This window comes from Ochotona curzoniae, unplaced genomic scaffold (assembly GCF_017591425.1).
Source record: "Ochotona curzoniae isolate NIBS_2020 unplaced genomic scaffold, NIBS_Ocur_1.0 contig_1, whole genome shotgun sequence".
In the NCBI taxonomy this organism is placed as follows: Eukaryota; Metazoa; Chordata; class Mammalia; order Lagomorpha; family Ochotonidae; genus Ochotona; species Ochotona curzoniae.
This window is the reverse complement of record NW_024464918.1, coordinates 841,839-859,967: the sequence shown is the minus strand read 5'-3', so window position 1 is coordinate 859,967 and position 18,129 is coordinate 841,839. Positions and strand designations below refer to the sequence as shown.

The 18,129-nt window shown below is 52.8% G+C and overlaps 2 protein-coding genes across 4 annotated transcripts; one reads left to right on the top strand and one right to left on the bottom strand.

The window, feature by feature from the left end:
- Positions 1-376: 376 nt before the first annotated feature.
- Positions 377-13,912, bottom strand: HDAC3 (histone deacetylase 3). The gene is made up of 15 exons (XM_040994433.1): positions 13,786-13,912; positions 13,595-13,677; positions 11,648-11,790; positions 7,481-7,562; positions 7,292-7,348; positions 7,125-7,180; positions 6,677-6,810; positions 6,138-6,218; positions 5,712-5,785; positions 5,486-5,550; positions 4,501-4,590; positions 4,340-4,398; positions 4,018-4,097; positions 3,644-3,801; positions 377-992 (listed from the first exon to the last, which is right to left on the bottom strand). The coding sequence occupies exons 1-15, from the start codon at positions 13,838-13,840 to the stop codon at positions 923-925; spliced, it is 1,287 nt and encodes a 428-aa protein (XP_040850367.1). The 5' UTR covers positions 13,841-13,912; the 3' UTR covers positions 377-922.
- A 95-nt stretch (positions 13,913-14,007) lies between these two features.
- Positions 14,008-17,985, top strand: RELL2 (RELT like 2). 3 transcript variants are annotated; one of them, XM_040992570.1, is made up of 7 exons: positions 14,008-14,837; positions 15,263-15,502; positions 15,926-15,991; positions 16,077-16,143; positions 16,579-16,764; positions 17,029-17,404; positions 17,512-17,985. In XM_040992570.1, the coding sequence occupies exons 2-7, from the start codon at positions 15,319-15,321 to the stop codon at positions 17,542-17,544; spliced, it is 912 nt and encodes a 303-aa protein (XP_040848504.1). In that variant the 5' UTR covers positions 14,008-14,837; positions 15,263-15,318; the 3' UTR covers positions 17,545-17,985. The 3 variants fall into 3 exon arrangements, with proteins under 3 accessions (XP_040848504.1, XP_040849264.1, XP_040847736.1); XM_040993330.1 differs by having other exon boundaries at positions 14,008-14,844; XM_040991802.1 differs by having other exon boundaries at positions 14,008-15,502.
- The last annotated feature ends 144 nt before the right edge of the window (positions 17,986-18,129 follow it).

The window sequence follows — 18,129 nt, the reverse complement described above, 5'->3', positions numbered from 1 at the left end:
GCTCATATACGCGGCTCCCACAGTACCCGGCACTGCTCCTCACACAAGGAGAAGGAACTTCTCAGTGCTATGGATCTCACAAGTCCCTGTGTGTCTTCAGCAACCAGCATCATTGTTTGGAACACACAGGCCCAACACCTTGAAATCGCCTTCTGCTTCCTCTCAAGCTAGTCATCCACCCAGCTTTGCTCAACTCAACAAAGAAATGCTCCATCAGCTTCCCGAATCTAAGCAGGGTGACCCGGGTAGAACATGTGCACAAGGCCTAACCAGGCACGCTGAATGAATGTGAACTCTGATGGTTACTGTGTGCATCATGGCCCTCCTCTGCCTACAGGCAATGCAGCAAGAATCAATACTACCAGAAAAGGCAAAATGTAGAAAAAATACCAACTTGGTTTATTGGATAAAAACAGTGGTAAAATGGACATAAAGCCAAAAGTGAGGACATTTTCATATCCTCCCCCTACTCAACACAAACCTGGTAATCTGGGGTTGTGCTGTTATGGGCCAGCCCAGCGCCCCCACCACTTGCCTTGTAGTCCAGGCCTGTGGTAGAGGAAGAAATCAGAGGCAACCTATGTCCCAAACCTTTTCATCCCTAGAATATCCGGGCTGGTGGGAAGCAGGGAGGAAGTTAAGGGGCCAGAAGGGCTGTGCACTGGCCTCTAGGGCTCACTGCCCAAATGTTCCAGACATTTCTGTCCCTGTCTCACTCCTAATAGGTACCATCATTAGGTTGTGGGAGAGAGAATAGAAGGGGATAGATGGTTCTAAACCCAGCTGTGGTCTCCAAACCCTTCTCCAGAGTTCCCAAATGTCCTGGGAGCGGCCAGTCAAAACACCAGGGGACTCACACTCTTGCCCTCCCATCGAACCAAGAGTGAAAAGGAGTTTCTCAACACAGCATCTCAAACTGCTCTCAAATCTCCACATCACTTTCCTTGTCATTGTCATGGTCTCCATCGTAGAACTCATTGGGTGCCTCTGGCCTGCAAAGCAAGGGAAGACACATGGTCAGGATGCTTCATTCCACTTTCCAAGCTCCGTCTTCTCCCAGAGCCCTGTCTGGGGCTGTGTCGCAGACTCCTGTGTCAGGAAACCACTCCTCTCCTCCTGCTGGTAAAGACTGCTCACCAAGCCATCCTTTTGTGTGTTCAGGAACACAGAGGTATTGTACTGTGCTGGAGACAGTCCACTAGAGAGGCGGCCTGTCCTCAAAGGTTTCCCTAATAGATGACACTGACCACAACGAATGAAGGAAACGGTGGAGAGTACTACATACAAACGCAATAACTACCACGACTGAGAACAATGGAAGGCAAAGGATGACACTCCAGACAAGATGGATACGAGAAATCTGCTCTCAGAATATAAGACCTGAAGTCTGAGCCGGGAGTGGCTGAACAGAGGTTCCAGGAAGTATACTCCAAACCCCAAGAAAACCAAGTGTGGGGATCATGATGTGGAAGGAAACTGACCTAGTCCCATAATAAGGGGGAGGACAGGAGGGCTGGGTGTGGTGCCTGCAGAGTGGAGAGACTGGGGAGGGCCTGCTAAGGGACTTCCTTTTAAGTGCAAGGGAAGGGGGAGGGGGGATGTTTGAACCACAGGCATGACCTGATGTCATAAACTTGTACTGGAAAAAGGAATGTGAGGGTAACACAGGGCCCAGGAGGGGCTAGATCTTGGACTCAGTCCCGTGTCTGAACAACATTTAGCTCCCTTAACTCATACAGATGCTTAGATGCAAAGTCGTATGCCAGAAAGGACTTAGGGTGGAGATTTGATCTAAGGATGACACCTGGGAGGCGGCCTCTAGGAGAGGTCTCTGGGTCACTGTGGCCTGCCCTGGCAAGGCCAACACGGGAGCAGAACCTACTCCTTGAGTCCCTCCGCACCCTCGACTGCACAAGATGCCTGAACCAACAGGACCACTCAGCCTGGGCCTGTGGGCCTCAAAGGTTAGGAAAGCCGGAACAGGACTAAACTTCCTCTCTGAGCAGTTCCTCCCAGGTCTTTTAGTTGAAGTGCCATTGATGCTAATTCAAGCGGCTGCTTTCTTTTTTTTAAAGACTTTTTTTTTAATCGGAAAGTCATATTTTGTAAAGAGGAGAGACAGAAAGATCTTCTATTTATTGGTTCACTCCCCAAGTGGCTGCAACATCTGCAGCTGAGACAATCCAAAGCCAGGAGCCAGGAGCTTCTTCTGGGTCTCGCATGCAAGTGCAAGGTCCTAAAGCTTCGGGCCATCCTCTATTGCTTTCCCAGGCCACAAGTAGGGAGCTGCAAGGGAAGTTGAGCAGCCAGGACACAAACTGGCACCCATATGGGACCCTGGAACATGCAAGGCGAGTACTTTAGCCACTAGACTACCATGCTGGGCCTGGCTGCTTTCTTTTTGAAAAACTTCCCAGGGTCAGCATGGTGGTTCAACAGGCTAATCTCCTACCCACAAGGACCAGCATCCCATATGGGCACCGTTTTGTGTCCTGGCTGCTTTACTTCTGATCCAGCTCTCTGCAGATCAACCTCTTAGGGTTGCCCACAAGTAACAGAATGATGATATGACTGTTACAATATCAAGTACTCAGTATGCAGTCTGATGCTTAGCCAACCCACAAATTTGGTCACTCATATTGTTACGACTCTGCCAGTTAACCGCATGCTGGAGCTATAGGCATCAAATCAGAACAGGAACTTCGTGGGTAGTCTGCTGGTGCAGCAAGGCTCAGAAACAGGAAGAGGCCTGAGGCATCTGCTGGCTGTTGAAAGGGGGCGGTATAATACTGAGAGGAGGCCCAGATGCCAGCCTGGAACTACTGATGAAAAGCCAAACTCTGATAAGAACCTAAAAATAGCTTTTACCAAAGCAATGAGACAATGAAAATCAATACCCAAAGTCAGCCTTCCGATAACTGGGTAAGTCAGGAGATGACTGTTAGCACAGGAAGCTATGTGGCCTTCCTAGGTCCTCACCAGCAGACGAAAGGAGGGGGATTTATGGAGGAAAGAAGCCCAGGGCCGGAAGAGAGATTTGAAAGCTCATTTCTAAGACTCAGATGCCATGAGACTTCTGCAGAGCTGGCCCGACCTCTCACACTGGACAGGGGCAGGCCTGCATGTCCGGGTTGGACAGCCCTCAATCATGCCAGGACTCCACTAGCACCAGTTTGAGTCTCAGCTGCTAATGTGAGTCTGAGAGCAGCAGAGGATGGCCCAAACGACCCACCAAATGGGAGACCTTGAAGTTTCTGGCCCTTGGCAGGCCTGGCCTAGCCCCAGCTACTGAAGCCATTTAGAATAAGTGGATACAAGATCTTTCCATGTTTCTGTCTCTGTGTAGCTCTTATTTTCAAGCAAGTTTAAAAACAAAATTTTAAACCAAAGCTAAGCAGTACTTGTTTCTGAGGAATGGGTCTGGAGTGAGTGAAAATTTGATGTATTTTAGTACTCTTTTGAATATGTGAGACTCATCATTAAACACAGGAGAGAAGGGCAGGGGAGTTGCAGCTGACTGCAGGAAGTAAGCCAGGGACAGTTAGGCCAAAGCCTCACACATGCTTCTGCCCACTCCAGCCTCCCCAGCCAGCTAGCTGGCCAGCCTGCTGGGACTCCCCGCCTGCAGGTCCCAAAGCCAGACCTGCTGTAGTTCTCTTCAGGTCCCCGCTCCTCAGCATCTGCCTCGTCCGTCCTGTCATAGGTCAGGAGATCCGCAGGTACATCATGAATCTGGACACTGGGCGCGTGGTTCAGCATCTTCAGGTTTTCAAAGATGGTTTGGCGGATCTGATCCAGATACTGGTTGGAGACCAAGAGCAGGTGGTGAGCAGCTAGCAGGGCTCCCCAGGCCACCCAGCCCTCTGGTGTGACTCTCAAGTGCTGCTCCAGTCCAGGCGCCCCAACCAGCCACTGCCCTCCCTGCAGCCTCTGCTTCAGCCTGGGCTGCCCCCGAGGTCACAGCAGGACCTCTCCCAGGCTTTCCCACCCTGGGGTCAGCTCCTGGGAGCCGCTGACCTGCCGGGAGTTCTGATTCTCGATGCGCGTGCTGACATCTGGATGCAGCGTGAAGTCCGGGGCAAAGTACTCGAAGTATTCTTGGGGAGGAGTTGGTAGAAGCAGGGGCTCAGGCCCACCCAGGCAGGTCTCAAGCCTTCCCATTCGCTTTCCCTCCCACGCAGACCCCTTAAGAAATAGCTTCCCGATGTCTTGCCTCTTCTCAACTCAAAAGGGTTCAGTCTAGAGTTCTGAGCATGTAACACATCCCATCTACCCCTGGGATCACTCAGGAGTTTGGGAGAAGGCCCTTCCTGAGGGAATGGCAAGAGGCAGTCCTTACCACTATAGGGGAGCTCCTCACTAATGGCCTCTTCCACCAGCAGCGACGTCTCGTATGTCCTGAAACCAAGCAGCAGGGCAGGGTAGACAGACCAAGCAGGCTGAAGGGCCCACCTCACTTACACTGGACTGGGAAGAAAAAGAATGAGGAAGGGCGCTCACCAGCAGCGGGCCACGTTTCGGACGGTATAGCCACCTCCACCTAGCACCAGTAGAGGGATGTTGAAGCTCTTGACATATTCCACACATTCTCTGTCAAAAATAAACCAAAGAAATGGATGGGGAAGGTGAGCCAAAGGTAAAGTATCCTCCTCCAAGCATTGTCTGAAAAGAGGCACAAAGCATCCACCATGCTCCATATCTTGATTCAGGGAATGAAATTCATCAAGCTGCCACTGCTGGGCCCATTCTCACCCTACACCTTTCTCCACTAAACAGCCACCTGAAAACACAGGTCATCCCAGATTATCTCCTGCATGAAAGCCTTCCTCCCATCACATTTGGAGTATAGCTCAAATTCCTTGACAAGGTTTAAAGGAGCCACACAATCTCACCCCAGTGACGTTGGAACTCACTGCAAACTTCCTCTGCCTGCTCCCCATGTTCTGGCCCTACTGGTTAGATTTCACCTCCTCCACTGCATCAGTTCTTCCCTGCCTAAAAACCTCCCATGGGCTCCCCTCCCTTCCAGGACAGGATTGCTCTGCTTCCAGCCTGGGCCTTTGTGGTCTCCAGGTCCCAGTTCAAATCCCGCCCCTGCAGAAAGCAGGGCTGAGAAATCACGCTGAGGCATAGGTTCCCATTGTTACCCTATGTCTCAGCTATTTTCCTTCCTTTACAGGCTTTAGAATAACTTAGGAATTATATCTGCGTATTTCTTTTTTGTCTGTTTTCTATCTTATTTTGAAAACTCCAGCAGCGTTTCCTCATGTAATCCACATCACCAAGTCCAACGCCTGGAACATCATAGGTGCTTAATGAAAACCTCATGTGAATGAACGACCATTAAAGGAACCCTGCTTAGTATGGTATTTCTAGTTCAAGTGCAGTATGTAGTTGTAAGTCATTCCCAAGAAGAGGTCAGGTTCCATGAATGTGGTCCCATGGAAAGAGGACAAGCAGGACAAGGAGGAAGGACAAGCCTCACCCATGTCCCCGGATGCTCAGGTTGAAGCAGCCTAGTCGGTCACAGCCCAGGGAGTCGGCTCCACACTGCAAAGAGCAAAACCCCAGGGGGCCGCAGTTAGGCCACCGCAGTCAGGGCATTACTCATGTCCACTGCTTTCTTACGGCCACTCCCCAGGGACATGCCTCTTCCCTGCTCTTTCCTCAAGTCCAGGCAAGCCCTCAGGAGGCAGCCCCGAGTGTATTACCTGGAGCACAATGCATGTGGGCTGGTAGAAGTCCACCACCTGGTTGATAACTGGTTGGAAAAGGTGCTTGTAACCTGGGAGAGGGCCAAAGAGGGACACCTGGCACCCCAAGGGGATGGGGAGACAGGGAACAAAAAGAAAAAGGGGGTTGAGAGAGCATGTAGCCTAGGAAAGGGGCAACCTAAAGAATCAAGCCTTTGGTTCCATGCAGCTGAACAGGCTCCCAGACCGCTCCAAGTGACTGACAAAACCAACCCCTTTCCCAAAAAAGGCACATACACACAGTATGCTGCATATAATTTCTGGGGGCTCAGGTCCCCCTAAAGGCCACTCATTCATCCAGCCCAACAGTAGATAATGAGGCAAAAGTAGTTACTTCCAGGAGAGACAGAAGGGCACAGTACGCAGGGAGGTGCCAACACTTACTCTGATCATCAATGCCATCTCGCAGGGGCACATTCAGACAGTAGTAGCGGCCACTCTCTGCTCCTACTTCATACATGTCACCTAGAGGGAAGTATGGGTTAGCCACACCTGCAAAGCATGCACACCCAGCTGCGTCATCTCCATTTCCCTCCACCAGACTCTGCAGAGCCACTAAAGTCTCTTGCAGCCCACACTCATTCAACAACAACAAAAATTTTGTTGAGGGCCTACCATGAGCCAAACCATGCAGCATGCTCTGGGGACGTAGTGGTGAACTGAAGCACTGACATTAGTACCCACCAAGCTGGTATTTATTCTCGGCAGAGGGGGCACATAAGACGAAGGACACAGTAAACAAAACAGCACAGCAGGTGGAGGAGCAGTGAGCACTCCGATCACATATAGTGATCACCATAACTGAGGTGGTCAGGGAAGGCTTCTCTGAGGCGTGCACACCCGAGCTGAGACCAGAAGGCCAACGAGGCAGCGACGGCACAGAACTGAGGGGAGGGGCAGGGAGAGCAGTGCTGGTTCCATACCTGTGCCAGGGAAGAAGTAATTTCCGTATTTGTGGAAGGACACTGTCATGACCCGGTCGGTGAGGTAGAAGGCCTCCTGAACACCGTCACCATGGTGGATGTCGATGTCAATGTAGAGCACGCGGGGGTGGTACCTGGGGGGAGGGCCGAGCCCCAGTCTGAGGCGGGGTGCACACCCACACACACTCCGCAAGCAGACTGTTGATTTCTGCAGAGTCAGCTTCTGCCCATCCCAGCTAAAACGCAATCCCACCAGATTCCCAAAGGCCCACCCTGGAGCTCCTGCCTGCAGGCAGGAGGCAGGGACAGGAAATGGATGTGCAGAGGTAGCTGAAATGCGAGCAGGCAGCATGAACTTGGGAGGTGGAGGAGGTCAGGGCCAGGGTGGAGTCTGAGGGATCTCCTCCAAGAGTCTCCTAAGTGCACCACCTCCCTCAGGGTCACTTACTTGAGCAGTTCCAAGATGCCAATTACAATGTCATTGACGTAGCAGAAGCCAGATGCCTATGTGAGACATTGGTCTTAGGGAGACAGGACCAAGCGTTCCAGCCAGCTGCCCTCTCCTCCGACATCCCTGCCGGTGGGCTCTCTGTCCCCCCTCACTTCCTCCCTTACCTCAAATTTCTTGGCATGATGCAGACCACCAGCCCAGTTAATGGCAATATCACAGATCTGAAAGATAAACACACAACTGCAGCTACCTGTGCGTAAGGCTGCGAGCCCAGGGTCAGCGTTAGGGCCCAGAGTCCAGAGCCCAACAGACACAGGGGGACAAGGGCTTGGGAGGACTTGGGGCCACATCACCTTGTTGTTCAGCTGTGTTGCTCCTTGCAGAGACGCACCTGTGTAGCGGGAACAGAACTCGAAGAGCCCGGGGAACACTGGGCTGTGGGCAAGAGGAACTTGCTGGATCCCTTTCGCTGCGGTCCAGCACCTCCCTTCCCCGCCCTCCTCACCCACCTGCCCCCAATCTCCATTTGCCACCAACACTCTTTCCCACTGCCCACCTGAGCATATCTCAACAAACATTTTGGATCAAATTGGGAACCAAGCCCCGTGCAGAGCAAATAGAGATTTACTGAACTCTGCCAGGAAGTTCGCACCCCAGCTGTAGAAAGAAGCAAACAGCTTTGAGGTTCTTGGATATACAGGAGAAAAGAAATATGCTGAGAAAACACAAGGTCTGCTTTGCTGAAAACAATCTTCTCTGTGCACCACATGGTAACAGTGTTTAATCATATACTTTACAATCACACATTATAAAGAAAGGACTATATTCTGATATATGTGGACTACTAATAACGAGATAACCCACTGACAATCATTAGCTCAGTGTGTGGCACCCAGTAAGCCTTCAATAAATGTTAACTATAATTACTGTCATCTTCACTCTGTTATAAAAAGGAGAGGCTTAAAGCCAGACACAAAAGGCTACATACAACATGACTTGATTTATATAACATTCTGGAAAAGGCAAACTAGGAGAGCAAGACAGCCGATTCATAGTTACTGGAGCTAGGATGAGCAAAAGGGATCAACGACTGCAGGGTGTGAGCCACCTTCTTGACAGAACAGAAATACTTCCTATCTTGACACATTCTATCCAAATGCTCAGAACTGTTACACTACAAAAAGGTGACTTTCACCATATGTAAATTATACCTTCCTAAACCTGTCTTCTTTTTTAATAGATTTTTTAAAAAGATTTATTTACTTTTTATTGTAAAAGATCTACAGAGAGAAGGAAAGACAAAGATCTTTCATCCACTGGTCCACTCCCCAAGTAGTCACCATGAAGCTGAGCTGATCCAAAGCCAAGAGCCAGGAGCCTCCTCTGGGTCCCCCACGTGGGTGCAGGGTCTCAGCCTTTGGGCCATCCTCTACTGCCTGCCCAGGCCATAAGCAGAGAGCTACATGGGAAGTTGAGCAGCCAGAACATGAGCTGGTGCTGACATGGGATCCTGGTACATGTAAGGTGAGGGCTTGAGCCACTAGGCTTCCGTGCTGGGCACCTAAACCTGACTTTTAAAACAGGAAAAGCTTGGGGCTGATGTAGACATCAAAACACTGCCTGTGCCACCAGCATCTAGTATCAAAGCTCTGGCTGTAGCTCCCTGTTAATGTGCCTGGGAAAACAGAAGGTGATGGCTCGAATATCTGGGTCTCCACCTCCTACGTGGGAAACTAGTGACTGTTTGACTAGGCAAGCTGTTGAATTTGGAGGGGGCTGCAGAGGTCTCATCTGACAAAGGGAAGCAGTTAACGGACCCTGCCTCACAGGCACTGCTGAGACTGAGCACAATGTCTAGTAGACAGCAGGTAATCGAGTATTATGGTGAAGAGTAAATTAATAGTACTTGAAACTCCAAAACTGCCAGAAGAAAAAGGACTACAAGTAGCTGCCTCTACAGAGAGGAATTTTGGGGTGGGTTGGATAAGTCTGGGATTGCAATTGTCTTTTTGTTACAAGTCTTAGATTCATCCTCTTTGAAAACAGTCAGAAACTAACGAAAAGGGAATGGGGAGGGAGTCTGGCTAGACTGTCCTCTGAGGCCTGGTGAGGCCTCAGTGTGATAGGGCTGAGGCAGCACAAACCGCACAGAGGTAAAGATTTCTTTATTGCATACACAGCAGTTCCAGGGCCTAGCAGTGGCCCAGAGCCTGACACCACACTCCCAGATCTATAAGTGAACTCAAAAACAGTGGCCAGAACAGCCACCAAGAAACAAGATACCTCCCAAGACAGTATGTGACTGGATGGCACACAGCAGTACAGCATGTGCAGGGCAGAGCTCCAAAGGCCAGCCTGGGCGGCCCACTGGTCCAGAGGCGCCAAGAAGGGTGGCAAGGCCGTGCAGAGTTGTGCCAAGAGAATACTTCTCCAGGAGGACACCCTGTGCCAGCGAGGCGTGGGAAGGGCAGGAAGGTGCCCAACACCAGCCCGAGGAACTGCCCTCTGCCCTCCCGCCCAGGTTGCTTCAGCCAGACTTCACAACAGTGAAGTCATTTAAAAACCTGGCCCCTGGTTTAAAAAAAAAAAACCTATCACCTCTAGTGACCAGTGATGTAACTGAACCATTAGATTTCAGGGGTGATAAAATAATTAGGCGACTACGCAGCAAATATCATAGTAACATCTAGCAGAATATGCACTCAAAAAATACTACCATCAATTGGGGCCCGGCGGCGTGGCCTAGCGGCTAAAGTCCTCGCCTTGAACGCGTGCAGGATCCCATATGGGTGCCGGTTCTAATCCCGACGGCCCCGCTTCCCATCCAGCTCCCTGTTTGTGGCCTGGGAAGGCAGTCAAGGATGGCCCAGGGCTTTGGGACCCTGCACCTGTATGAGATACCCGGAAGAGGTTCCTGGCTCCTGGCTTCAGATCGGCATAGCATTGGCCGTTGCACTCACTTGGGGAGTGAATCATTGGATGGAAGATCTTCCTCTCTGTCTTTCCTCCTCTCCATATATCTGACTTTCCAATAAATAAATAAATCTTTAAAAAACAAAAAATGCTACCATCACAAGAAACACAGACTGAAAGTCTCAAGAGACAACAGGAGCCAGAGCCACGGTAGAGCAAGCTAGTCCTTCGTGTGGCTCTGGCATCCCCTACGGGTGCTGCTTCTAGTCCTGGATGCTCCACTTCCCATCTAGCTCCCTGCTAATGCACCTGGGAAAGCAGCAGAGGATGGCAAAAGTTTGGACCCCCATACCCACATGAGAAACCAGGACGAAGCTCCTGGCTCAGAGTTTCAGAAAAGCCCAGGTCTGGCCAGTGTGGGACATTTGGGGAGAGAACCAGAAGATGAAAGATCTCTCTCTCTCTCTCTCTGACTCTTCTTTTCTCTGTAACTCTGCCTTTCAAATTAAAAAAAGTAATAAATCTTTAAAAAGAGAGACAGCAACCAAATACAATATGTAGACTTTATTTAGATCTTGATTAATAATAATTAACTGCAAATATATATGTGTATATGTGTGATATATATGTATATACACATATGTATGTATGTATATGTGTGATACACACACACACACACACGTATGGAGCTGACCTATGGCACACTAGTTTAAACCTTCACCAATAATGCCAGCATCCCATATGGGCACCAGTTCAAATCCTGATTGCTCCACGTCCGATCTAGCTCCCTGCTAATGCACCTGCAAAGGAAATGGAAAGTGGCCTAAATACCAGATACAGATATAGGAGATGCAAGCAAAGTTGAAAGCTCCTGGCTTCAGCCTGGCCCAGCTCCAGCTGTTGCAGCCATTTGAGAGTAAGCCAGCACATCTCTGTTTAACTCTAACTTTCACTTAAATAACAAATCTTAAATGTATATATCTATATATATGAGAACTGAAGAAATCTAATTACTATTTACACAGCTGATGAAGCTGAGGAATGACTAATATTGATATTAAAATTCTACTGTTGGGGCCTGGCGTGATGGCACAAGTGGTTAAGGTCCTCGCCTTGCATGCCCGGGATCCCATAAGGGGGCCGATTCTAATCCCAGTGGCCCCGCTTCTCATCCAGCTCCCTGTCTGTGGCCCGGGAAAGCAGTCAAGGACAGCCCAAAGCTTTGGGACCCTGGACCCATGTGGGAGACCTGGAAGAGGCTCCTGGCTTCGGACTGGCATAGCATCGGCCGTTGCGCTCACTTGGGGAATGAATCATCGGATGGAAAATCTTCCTCTCTATCTCTCCTTGTCTCTGTATATCCGCCTTTCCAATAAAAAAAAAAATAAAATAAATCTTTAAAGAAAAAAATTCTACTGTTGTCCATCACTGCAGTCCCAGCACTTAGCACAGGGCCTGACCAAGAGCAAATGATCACTAACAACTGAATAAGAAAGTGATTGGCGACACCCTTATAAGTAGCACCCCCCCCCTCCTTTCCAGTCCTCCTCCTGCTGCCACGACCTCCTGGAAAATGCTGGCCACGAACAGTCGCAATCTCCCCTCACCAGTCATCGCCCACATTGAAGGCATTGAGGCTCTTGGTGAAGCCTTGCATGTTGGTGGGGCTGACGCGCTGCAGGAAGTCAATGTAGTCCTCAGAGTGGAAGCGGCACATGTCATGCTGAGAGGCCTGATATGGCTTGAAGACCTCAGGATGGAGATATAAGAGGAACTCAGGCAGGATCCATCTCCCTCCCGGTGCCAAGAACGCCCACAGCTACGAACAGCTTGAAATAGCCAGGTGGGTTATTGTGATCAAGACTGATTTCTCCCCCCTTCCTCTCCTTCCTTACCAACCTGTTTAACCTCTCCTAACTTCTCAATCTTGATCACTGATCTACCTGCCTCCCACACTCACCTCCTCCCTGATTCTATTCTCTCTTATCTGGAGTCAATGATACGGTAAATATGCCCACCTTCTAATTAAGATGGAAGGTGCTTTTATTTTTAGGAACTGAGACCCATAAATCTCTTTAAAAATTGGTCAGAAAACACAATTACACACAGGTAAACCATCTCAAGGGACCCCGGCCCCCAAACTCCTACACTAACATCACCTCACTCTTTTTTTTAACAGTAAGTTTTTTAGATTTATTTATTTTTATTGGCAAGTCAGATTTACAGACAGGAGAGACAAAAAGATCTTCCATCCACTGGTTCACTCTCCCCAGTGGCCACAACGGCCAAAGCTGAGCCAATCCAAAGTCAGGAACCAAGAGCTTCTTCTGGGTCTCCTAAACAGGTGCAGGGTCCCAAGGCTTCAGACCATCCTCTACTGTTTTCCCAGGCCACAAGTAGGGAGTTGGATGGGACACAAACCAGGGACCATACAGGATCCTGGTGCATGCAAGGCGAGGCTTTAGCCATTAAGTCATCACAGGGGGCCCCATCACCTCTTTTCTACAACCAATTTTCTACAACCAATTCACTTATCTATGCCTCAGCATGATTCATTCATGCTGAATGAATGAACATTCAGCCATGTTGGTGACTAAGACCTCTCAGAAGGGTCATGCTCAGGCCCAATACAATGGCTCAATTTGTTTAATCCTCCCCCTGCAAGCACCAAGATCCCATACGGGCACTGGTTCATGTCCTGGTTGCTCCAGTTCCATCCAGCTCCTTCTTATAGCCTGGGAAAGCAGCCAAGAATGACTGAAAGCCTTGGGACCCTGCAGCCACATGGGATACCCGGAAGAGGTTCCTAGCTCCTGGCTTTGGATTGGCTCTGCTCCGGCCACTGTGGCTATTTGGGGAGTGAATCAGTGGATGGTTCTTTCTGTTTCTCCTCATTGTAAATCTGCCTTTCCAATAAAAATAAATAAACCTTTTTTTTTTTAAGGGGGGTTGGTCTCAACTGGTAGGACCCCATATTATTCGTAGCTTTAAATTCCAAGCTCGGGACCCATGGGGTGGGTAGTCTGTGAGATGGGAGACTGGGAAGCTATCAGGCGAAAGTGTGGAGGGCTATTCCAAGCTGTGAACACCCAGGGAAGCCCATGCTCTTTGATACCCATGAACACATTTACAGGCAGGGTGGTGCAGAGTTCTCTCTGGAGCTCTGACTCCTTGGAGCTGGAGAGAGACAGCAGAGAAAGGCTTGGAATAGAGGGCAAACCTCACTCTCAGATACAGTGATCCAGCGTGGACAGCCCTACCCACACCTTCAAACACAGGGGAGGCTGCCTTCAAGCCAGCCCTCAGAACACCCTAACTCCAGACCAAGGGCTGGTTCGCAGGTCAAAGGGCGAGCCTGAGGTGCAAAAGTAACTCCCACTAAGTCAGGGGACACCTCCTCAACATTTTGCACATAAGCGGAAGCCTCTGGTGTCTTTTCCTCTGCCACCCCCGACTCCAGGGGTGGGTGGCACTTGGTGCATTCAGTCCAGCCCACCTATCCTTAAAGCCGCGGCTCGCCCTCACCCCCGGTTCCCAGAAGCAGCGAGACTCACGATCATCTTCTTATACAGGCCGTAGTGCAGGACCAGGCTATGGGTCAACGCCAGGCGATGAGGTTTCATAGGGTGCCCAGCCCCTGGGGTGAGGGGAGAACAGAGTCCGTCAGTTCCCGCCCCCTGGAGACGCAGCCCCGATCTCGAAACCTCCGCGTGCCGGGCCCTCGCTCACATCCCTCTCTCCTTACCGTAGTGGAAGTTGCCCACGTCGGGGTCGTAGAAATAGGCCACGGTCTTGGCCATGGTGCCGGCCGGAGCAGGCCCCGCGCCTCCGCCGCCAGCCCCACCCCCGGCCGTGCGTGCTGCGTAAGCACGCAGCCTGCCCTGCGGAACGGGGGCGGTCCCGCCCCGCCCCGAGGCCGCGCCCAGGCCGCGCCCAGGCCACGCCCCCTTGCGGAGTTCCGCCGCTCAGCCGGCTGCGTCCTGCGAGGCTCTGGGACTTGAGCAGCCGGGCTTGACCCAGGCAACGGGTGGCTTTCGTCCCAGGATGCGAGAAACATTTCTTTGCGGGCGGAGGTCAAATCCTCGGGAAGCCAGGCCATCCATCCCGTCCCGCCACTTGCCCCAAACCGAGCACAGGCAATGGTCACTGCTGTAGGAAGCCCTGAAGATCCCGCCACGCCGCCCCTCTCAGGTGCAGAAAAGCCCGCTTCCCCCGGCCCACCGGGAAGACTCCCCTGCGTCCACTTAGCCAGGGCATCTGAGGGCAGGAGCTGCGCCAGGCGTGCCGGATAGGCCAGAGGCGAGCAGCCCCGCCTAACCTGCTGTCCCCCACCTGAACCCAGCCTCGGTGCCGCGTATTATCCCCCGGGGTGGGGGAGGTGGTCGGCGCAGTCACGCGCGCATCCCACTTGCAGCTCACACGCGCGTAAGGCTCACGCTCTCCGCCCGGCACACCTGCGCTCCGCCCCTTGGTCCCTGGCGAGCCACGGGCGAAGGCATTTGAGAACCCAGGGGAGGCTTGCAGGGGCTGCCCCAATCTCCTCCCTTTCCCAGGGCCCGAGTTACCCAGAGCCTGCCGCGGCCAACCAGCCCGCATCCCGGACATCCTCCTCCCCCTCCCCCAACGCCAGCACCGCACCGGTATCCGCAGCCACAGCCGGGAGCCGGTGAGGCGGTGAAGGGGGAGGGGGAGGAATCAAGGGATGAGCGCCGGGAGGGCGTCGGGGGCCTTGAGCCGGACTAGGACGCCCCTGGAGCCAGAAGCCGAGCCGGAATCGGAACCAGAACCTAACCACCGGTACCGGGTGGGCCAGGTGGCCGAGGTGGGAGGGATCGAAAAGGGAAGGGAAGGGTCCGGGAGTTCCAGGGGGGAGGCGGCTGCAGAGGCCTGGCTCAGGCTGGTGCGGAGAAGGTGCAGACACTGACTCGGGCGCGATTTGTGCCACAGCTGCCTGAGCATTCTGTCTCATCTCGCACTGCAGTGTCCTTGGGAGGGAGGCTGGTGCAGGACGAGCTGGAAAGGGAAACAGCTTGGGCGTCGGGATCGAGCCTGGACCAGGGAGGTGGCAGAGGGCTTGCACAGGCTTCCTGCCACGGGCGCTCTGGGCAAACCAGCACCTCTAGCCCGGACAGCTCCCTGGTCAGGAATGGGGTGTGACAGGACCCCTGAGGCGTGCCCTTTTCAGATCCTAAGAATGGCATTCCTCCCTTACCACTTTCCAGCTGCAGTCCCCTAAACCCAGGAGGCGCCCTGGCCCAAGCTCGCCCCCCAGGGCCTCATGTCGGAACCACAGCCTGACCTGGAGCCGCCCCAGCATGGGCTGTACATGCTCTTCCTGCTGGTGCTGGTTTTCTTTCTCATGGGCCTTGTGGGCTTCATGATCTGCCACGTGCTCAAGAAGAAAGGCTACCGCTGCCGCACGTCCAGGGGCTCCGAGCCTGACGACGCCCAGCTCCAGCCCCGTGAGTGAGGAGTGAGGAAGCCTGGAGCCCTACCTGCCCTTCCTCCCCATCCCTCTCCCCTACTCCCGGGTTCCACTACCCTTCTCTCCTGGTGTCCTCACCCCTGTGTCTGCCTCCCCAGATGACAGATCCAGGCCAAAACCTGACCAAGCCTGCAGAATGCTGAATGATATAGGTCCTTGAGTCAGCAAGTGGGGACACCACTGGGAAAACAAGACTAGAGGAGGCAGTCTGGGCAAGAAGGGTCCACTGTTAGAAGTATCCGGCTCCCATCAACTTCCCCAGCCCCCCAAACGCTGAAATCCAGCATGATGGCAAAGTACTGGAGGGGTACTTCTTGAGCAGTAATCCACAAGGCCACCAGGCTGTGCTCCTGCAAGCTGACTCATTTCCCACTTCTTGCCAACCTCTTTCATCCTTCAGCCGAGGACGATGACGTGAATGAGGACACGGTGGAGAAGATTGTTCGCTGCATCATCCAAAACGAAGGTGAGTGAGGTGGCCCTGGGCCCTGCCGCCTACATTTCCTCACGCCTGACCTCCACTGACTCCCTCTTTTCCTCTCCCCGCCCAGCCAACGCAGAGGCTCTGAAGGAGATGCTGGGGGACAGTGAGGGAGAAGGGACAGTGCAGCTGTCCAGGTGAGCTAGGAACAAGGGCCACCATGACTTAGCTTGCCTACACCCTTCTGTACATCAGCACGATCCCCTCTCAGTGTCCATGCAAGTGTTGAGGTGGGGAGGGGAGGAAGGGTGAGGCTGGGTAACTTACAGTGAGAAAAGTTTTGTAGAAATCCAAGTGCATCAAACGGTATCTCCCATCTGGCTATTGTCAACCTAAGGATTCATGCCTAGTGCTGCTCTTTGGGGGTTAAGCTGTGGCCGTTTCTGGGAAGGAAAGCACATAGCCATTGTCATCTCCATAATGGGTTTATTAGATAAAAGCAAGAAGGAACATTGGGTCCTGAGGGAAATGGGGCTCCTGGGAGGTCTTGGGGATGTGCTGAAGACAGTAGGAAATGGAACAGGCAGGGAAGTGCAATTGTCATCCTGCCCTGTCCCTCCCTTGCCGTCCAGTGTGGATGCCACCTCCAGCCTGCAAGACGGAGCCCCCTCCCATCACCACACGGTACACCTGGGCTCTTCTGCCCCTTGCATCCACTGCAGCCGGAACAAGAGGCCTCCACTTGTCCGTCAGGGACGCTCCAAGGAAGGAAAGAGCCGCCCCCGGCCTGGGGAAACGACCGTGTTCTCTGTGGGCAGGTAGGAATAGGGTGCCCCTGGGAAAGGAGGGCTGAGCTGGGGGACTCAGTGATCAGATATCTGACCCCAAATGTGGACCCCAGGTTCTTTCCTCCTGCACTGAGAGCTGTAGCAAGTCACTGGCCCACAATCTGACAAGGCCTGTTCTGCCTTAGGCCAGAGGGAAGTGACCATGAAACCCAGGATGTCCATGGTTGAAGGAGAGGGCCAAATGGTTTCTGAGTTGTGGCACTAAACTTCACTCTTCTGTCCCCCCACCTCCAGGTTCCGGGTGACACACATTGAGAAGCGCTATGGGCCACATGAGCATCGTGATGGCTCGCCCCCAGACAGGAGTTGGGGTTCTGGTGGGGGGCAGGACCCAGGGGGTGGTCAGGGGTCTGGGGGAGGACAGCCCAGGGCAGGAACACCTGCCATCGAGAGGCGGCCCGCCGAAGTATCACAACCCCAGGCTCTAGCCAGCCCACCAGTGCAGAATGGAAGACTCAGGGACAGTGGTCTCGTCCCTTGCACACTTGAAGGGAACCCTGGAGCCTCTGCACAGCCAGTACTGGGGACCAGAGGGAGGAGCCCAAACCCAGGGCTGCCAAGTCCAGAGGTAAATGGACAGCCAAGCAAACCGGACCCCTCAGATTGCCAAGTATGATGAGGCCAAGGCTACAGCTGGCTCAGTTCTCATTGCCTCTTTTCAAGTGGGGGCATTGATAGGACCACCCCTCCCATTGTTGACCCCATCTCTTGGCTCAGGTCTCTCTGCCACAGGGAGTAGGGGCTGTGTGATGCCAAGTCAGGTAATCTCATCCTCCCGCCCCTACTGAAACCATACAAGCCCTTGTGCCCCCGAGGGTGAAGTGCAGATTTGGCCTCTGCTGCACACTCCTGGCTTTGCTCGTAGAGAGTGGGCATATACTCCAGGGAACAGGGCAGGTCCTGCAGCCCCCTGGGAAAAACTGGGCCAGAGCCCAAACAGGAGCAGCACCATTACCCTTCCTCTCCCAAGCCTCTTCGTTCACCACTCTGACACTCTGACAGAGGACCAGCTGGAAGGGCCAAGGGGCAGGCGGGCACAAAGGCTTTTCCCTCCACTGGACAGCCAAGGAACAAGTGCTGCTTCCACTTGGACCTGAACGGCCTCAAGCTGGGGGACCTCAGGACAAGTCTCATACCTCCCCAACCCCTCAGTCTCTTCCCAGTTCCCTGGCCCACCAGGCTGCCTGGCCCACCTTTCCCAGTCCCTTGCTCTATATGTGGCAGGTGGGAGCAGGCCCCTGCCCTGAGTGGGCCCCTAAAGCAATAGCACCTTAGGCCCCCTGCCCTCTTGGTACAAGAAGCCCAGGCCCTTGCTTGGGCTTTGTGCCATTTATT

Excerpts from the sequence above, each read along its gene's own strand:
- HDAC3 (XM_040994433.1), bottom strand. The coding sequence starts at position 13,840 with ATGGCCAAGACCGTGGCCTATTTCTACGACCCCGACGTGGGCAACTTC. Across the intron at positions 6,811-7,124 it reads GGCATCTTGGAACTGCTCAA|GTACCACCCCCGCGTGCTCT; the intron begins GTAAGTGACCCT and ends CCCTCCCCCCAG. Across the intron at positions 3,802-4,017 it reads AGAATCAGAACTCCCGGCAG|TATCTGGATCAGATCCGCCA; the intron begins GTCAGCGGCTCC and ends GTCTCCAACCAG.
- RELL2 (XM_040992570.1), top strand. The coding sequence starts at position 15,319 with ATGTCGGAACCACAGCCTGACCTGGAGCCGCCCCAGCATGGGCTGTAC. Across the intron at positions 15,992-16,076 it reads CTGCATCATCCAAAACGAAG|CCAACGCAGAGGCTCTGAAG; the intron begins GTGAGTGAGGTG and ends CTCCCCGCCCAG. Across the intron at positions 16,765-17,028 it reads ACCGTGTTCTCTGTGGGCAG|GTTCCGGGTGACACACATTG; the intron begins GTAGGAATAGGG and ends CCCCACCTCCAG.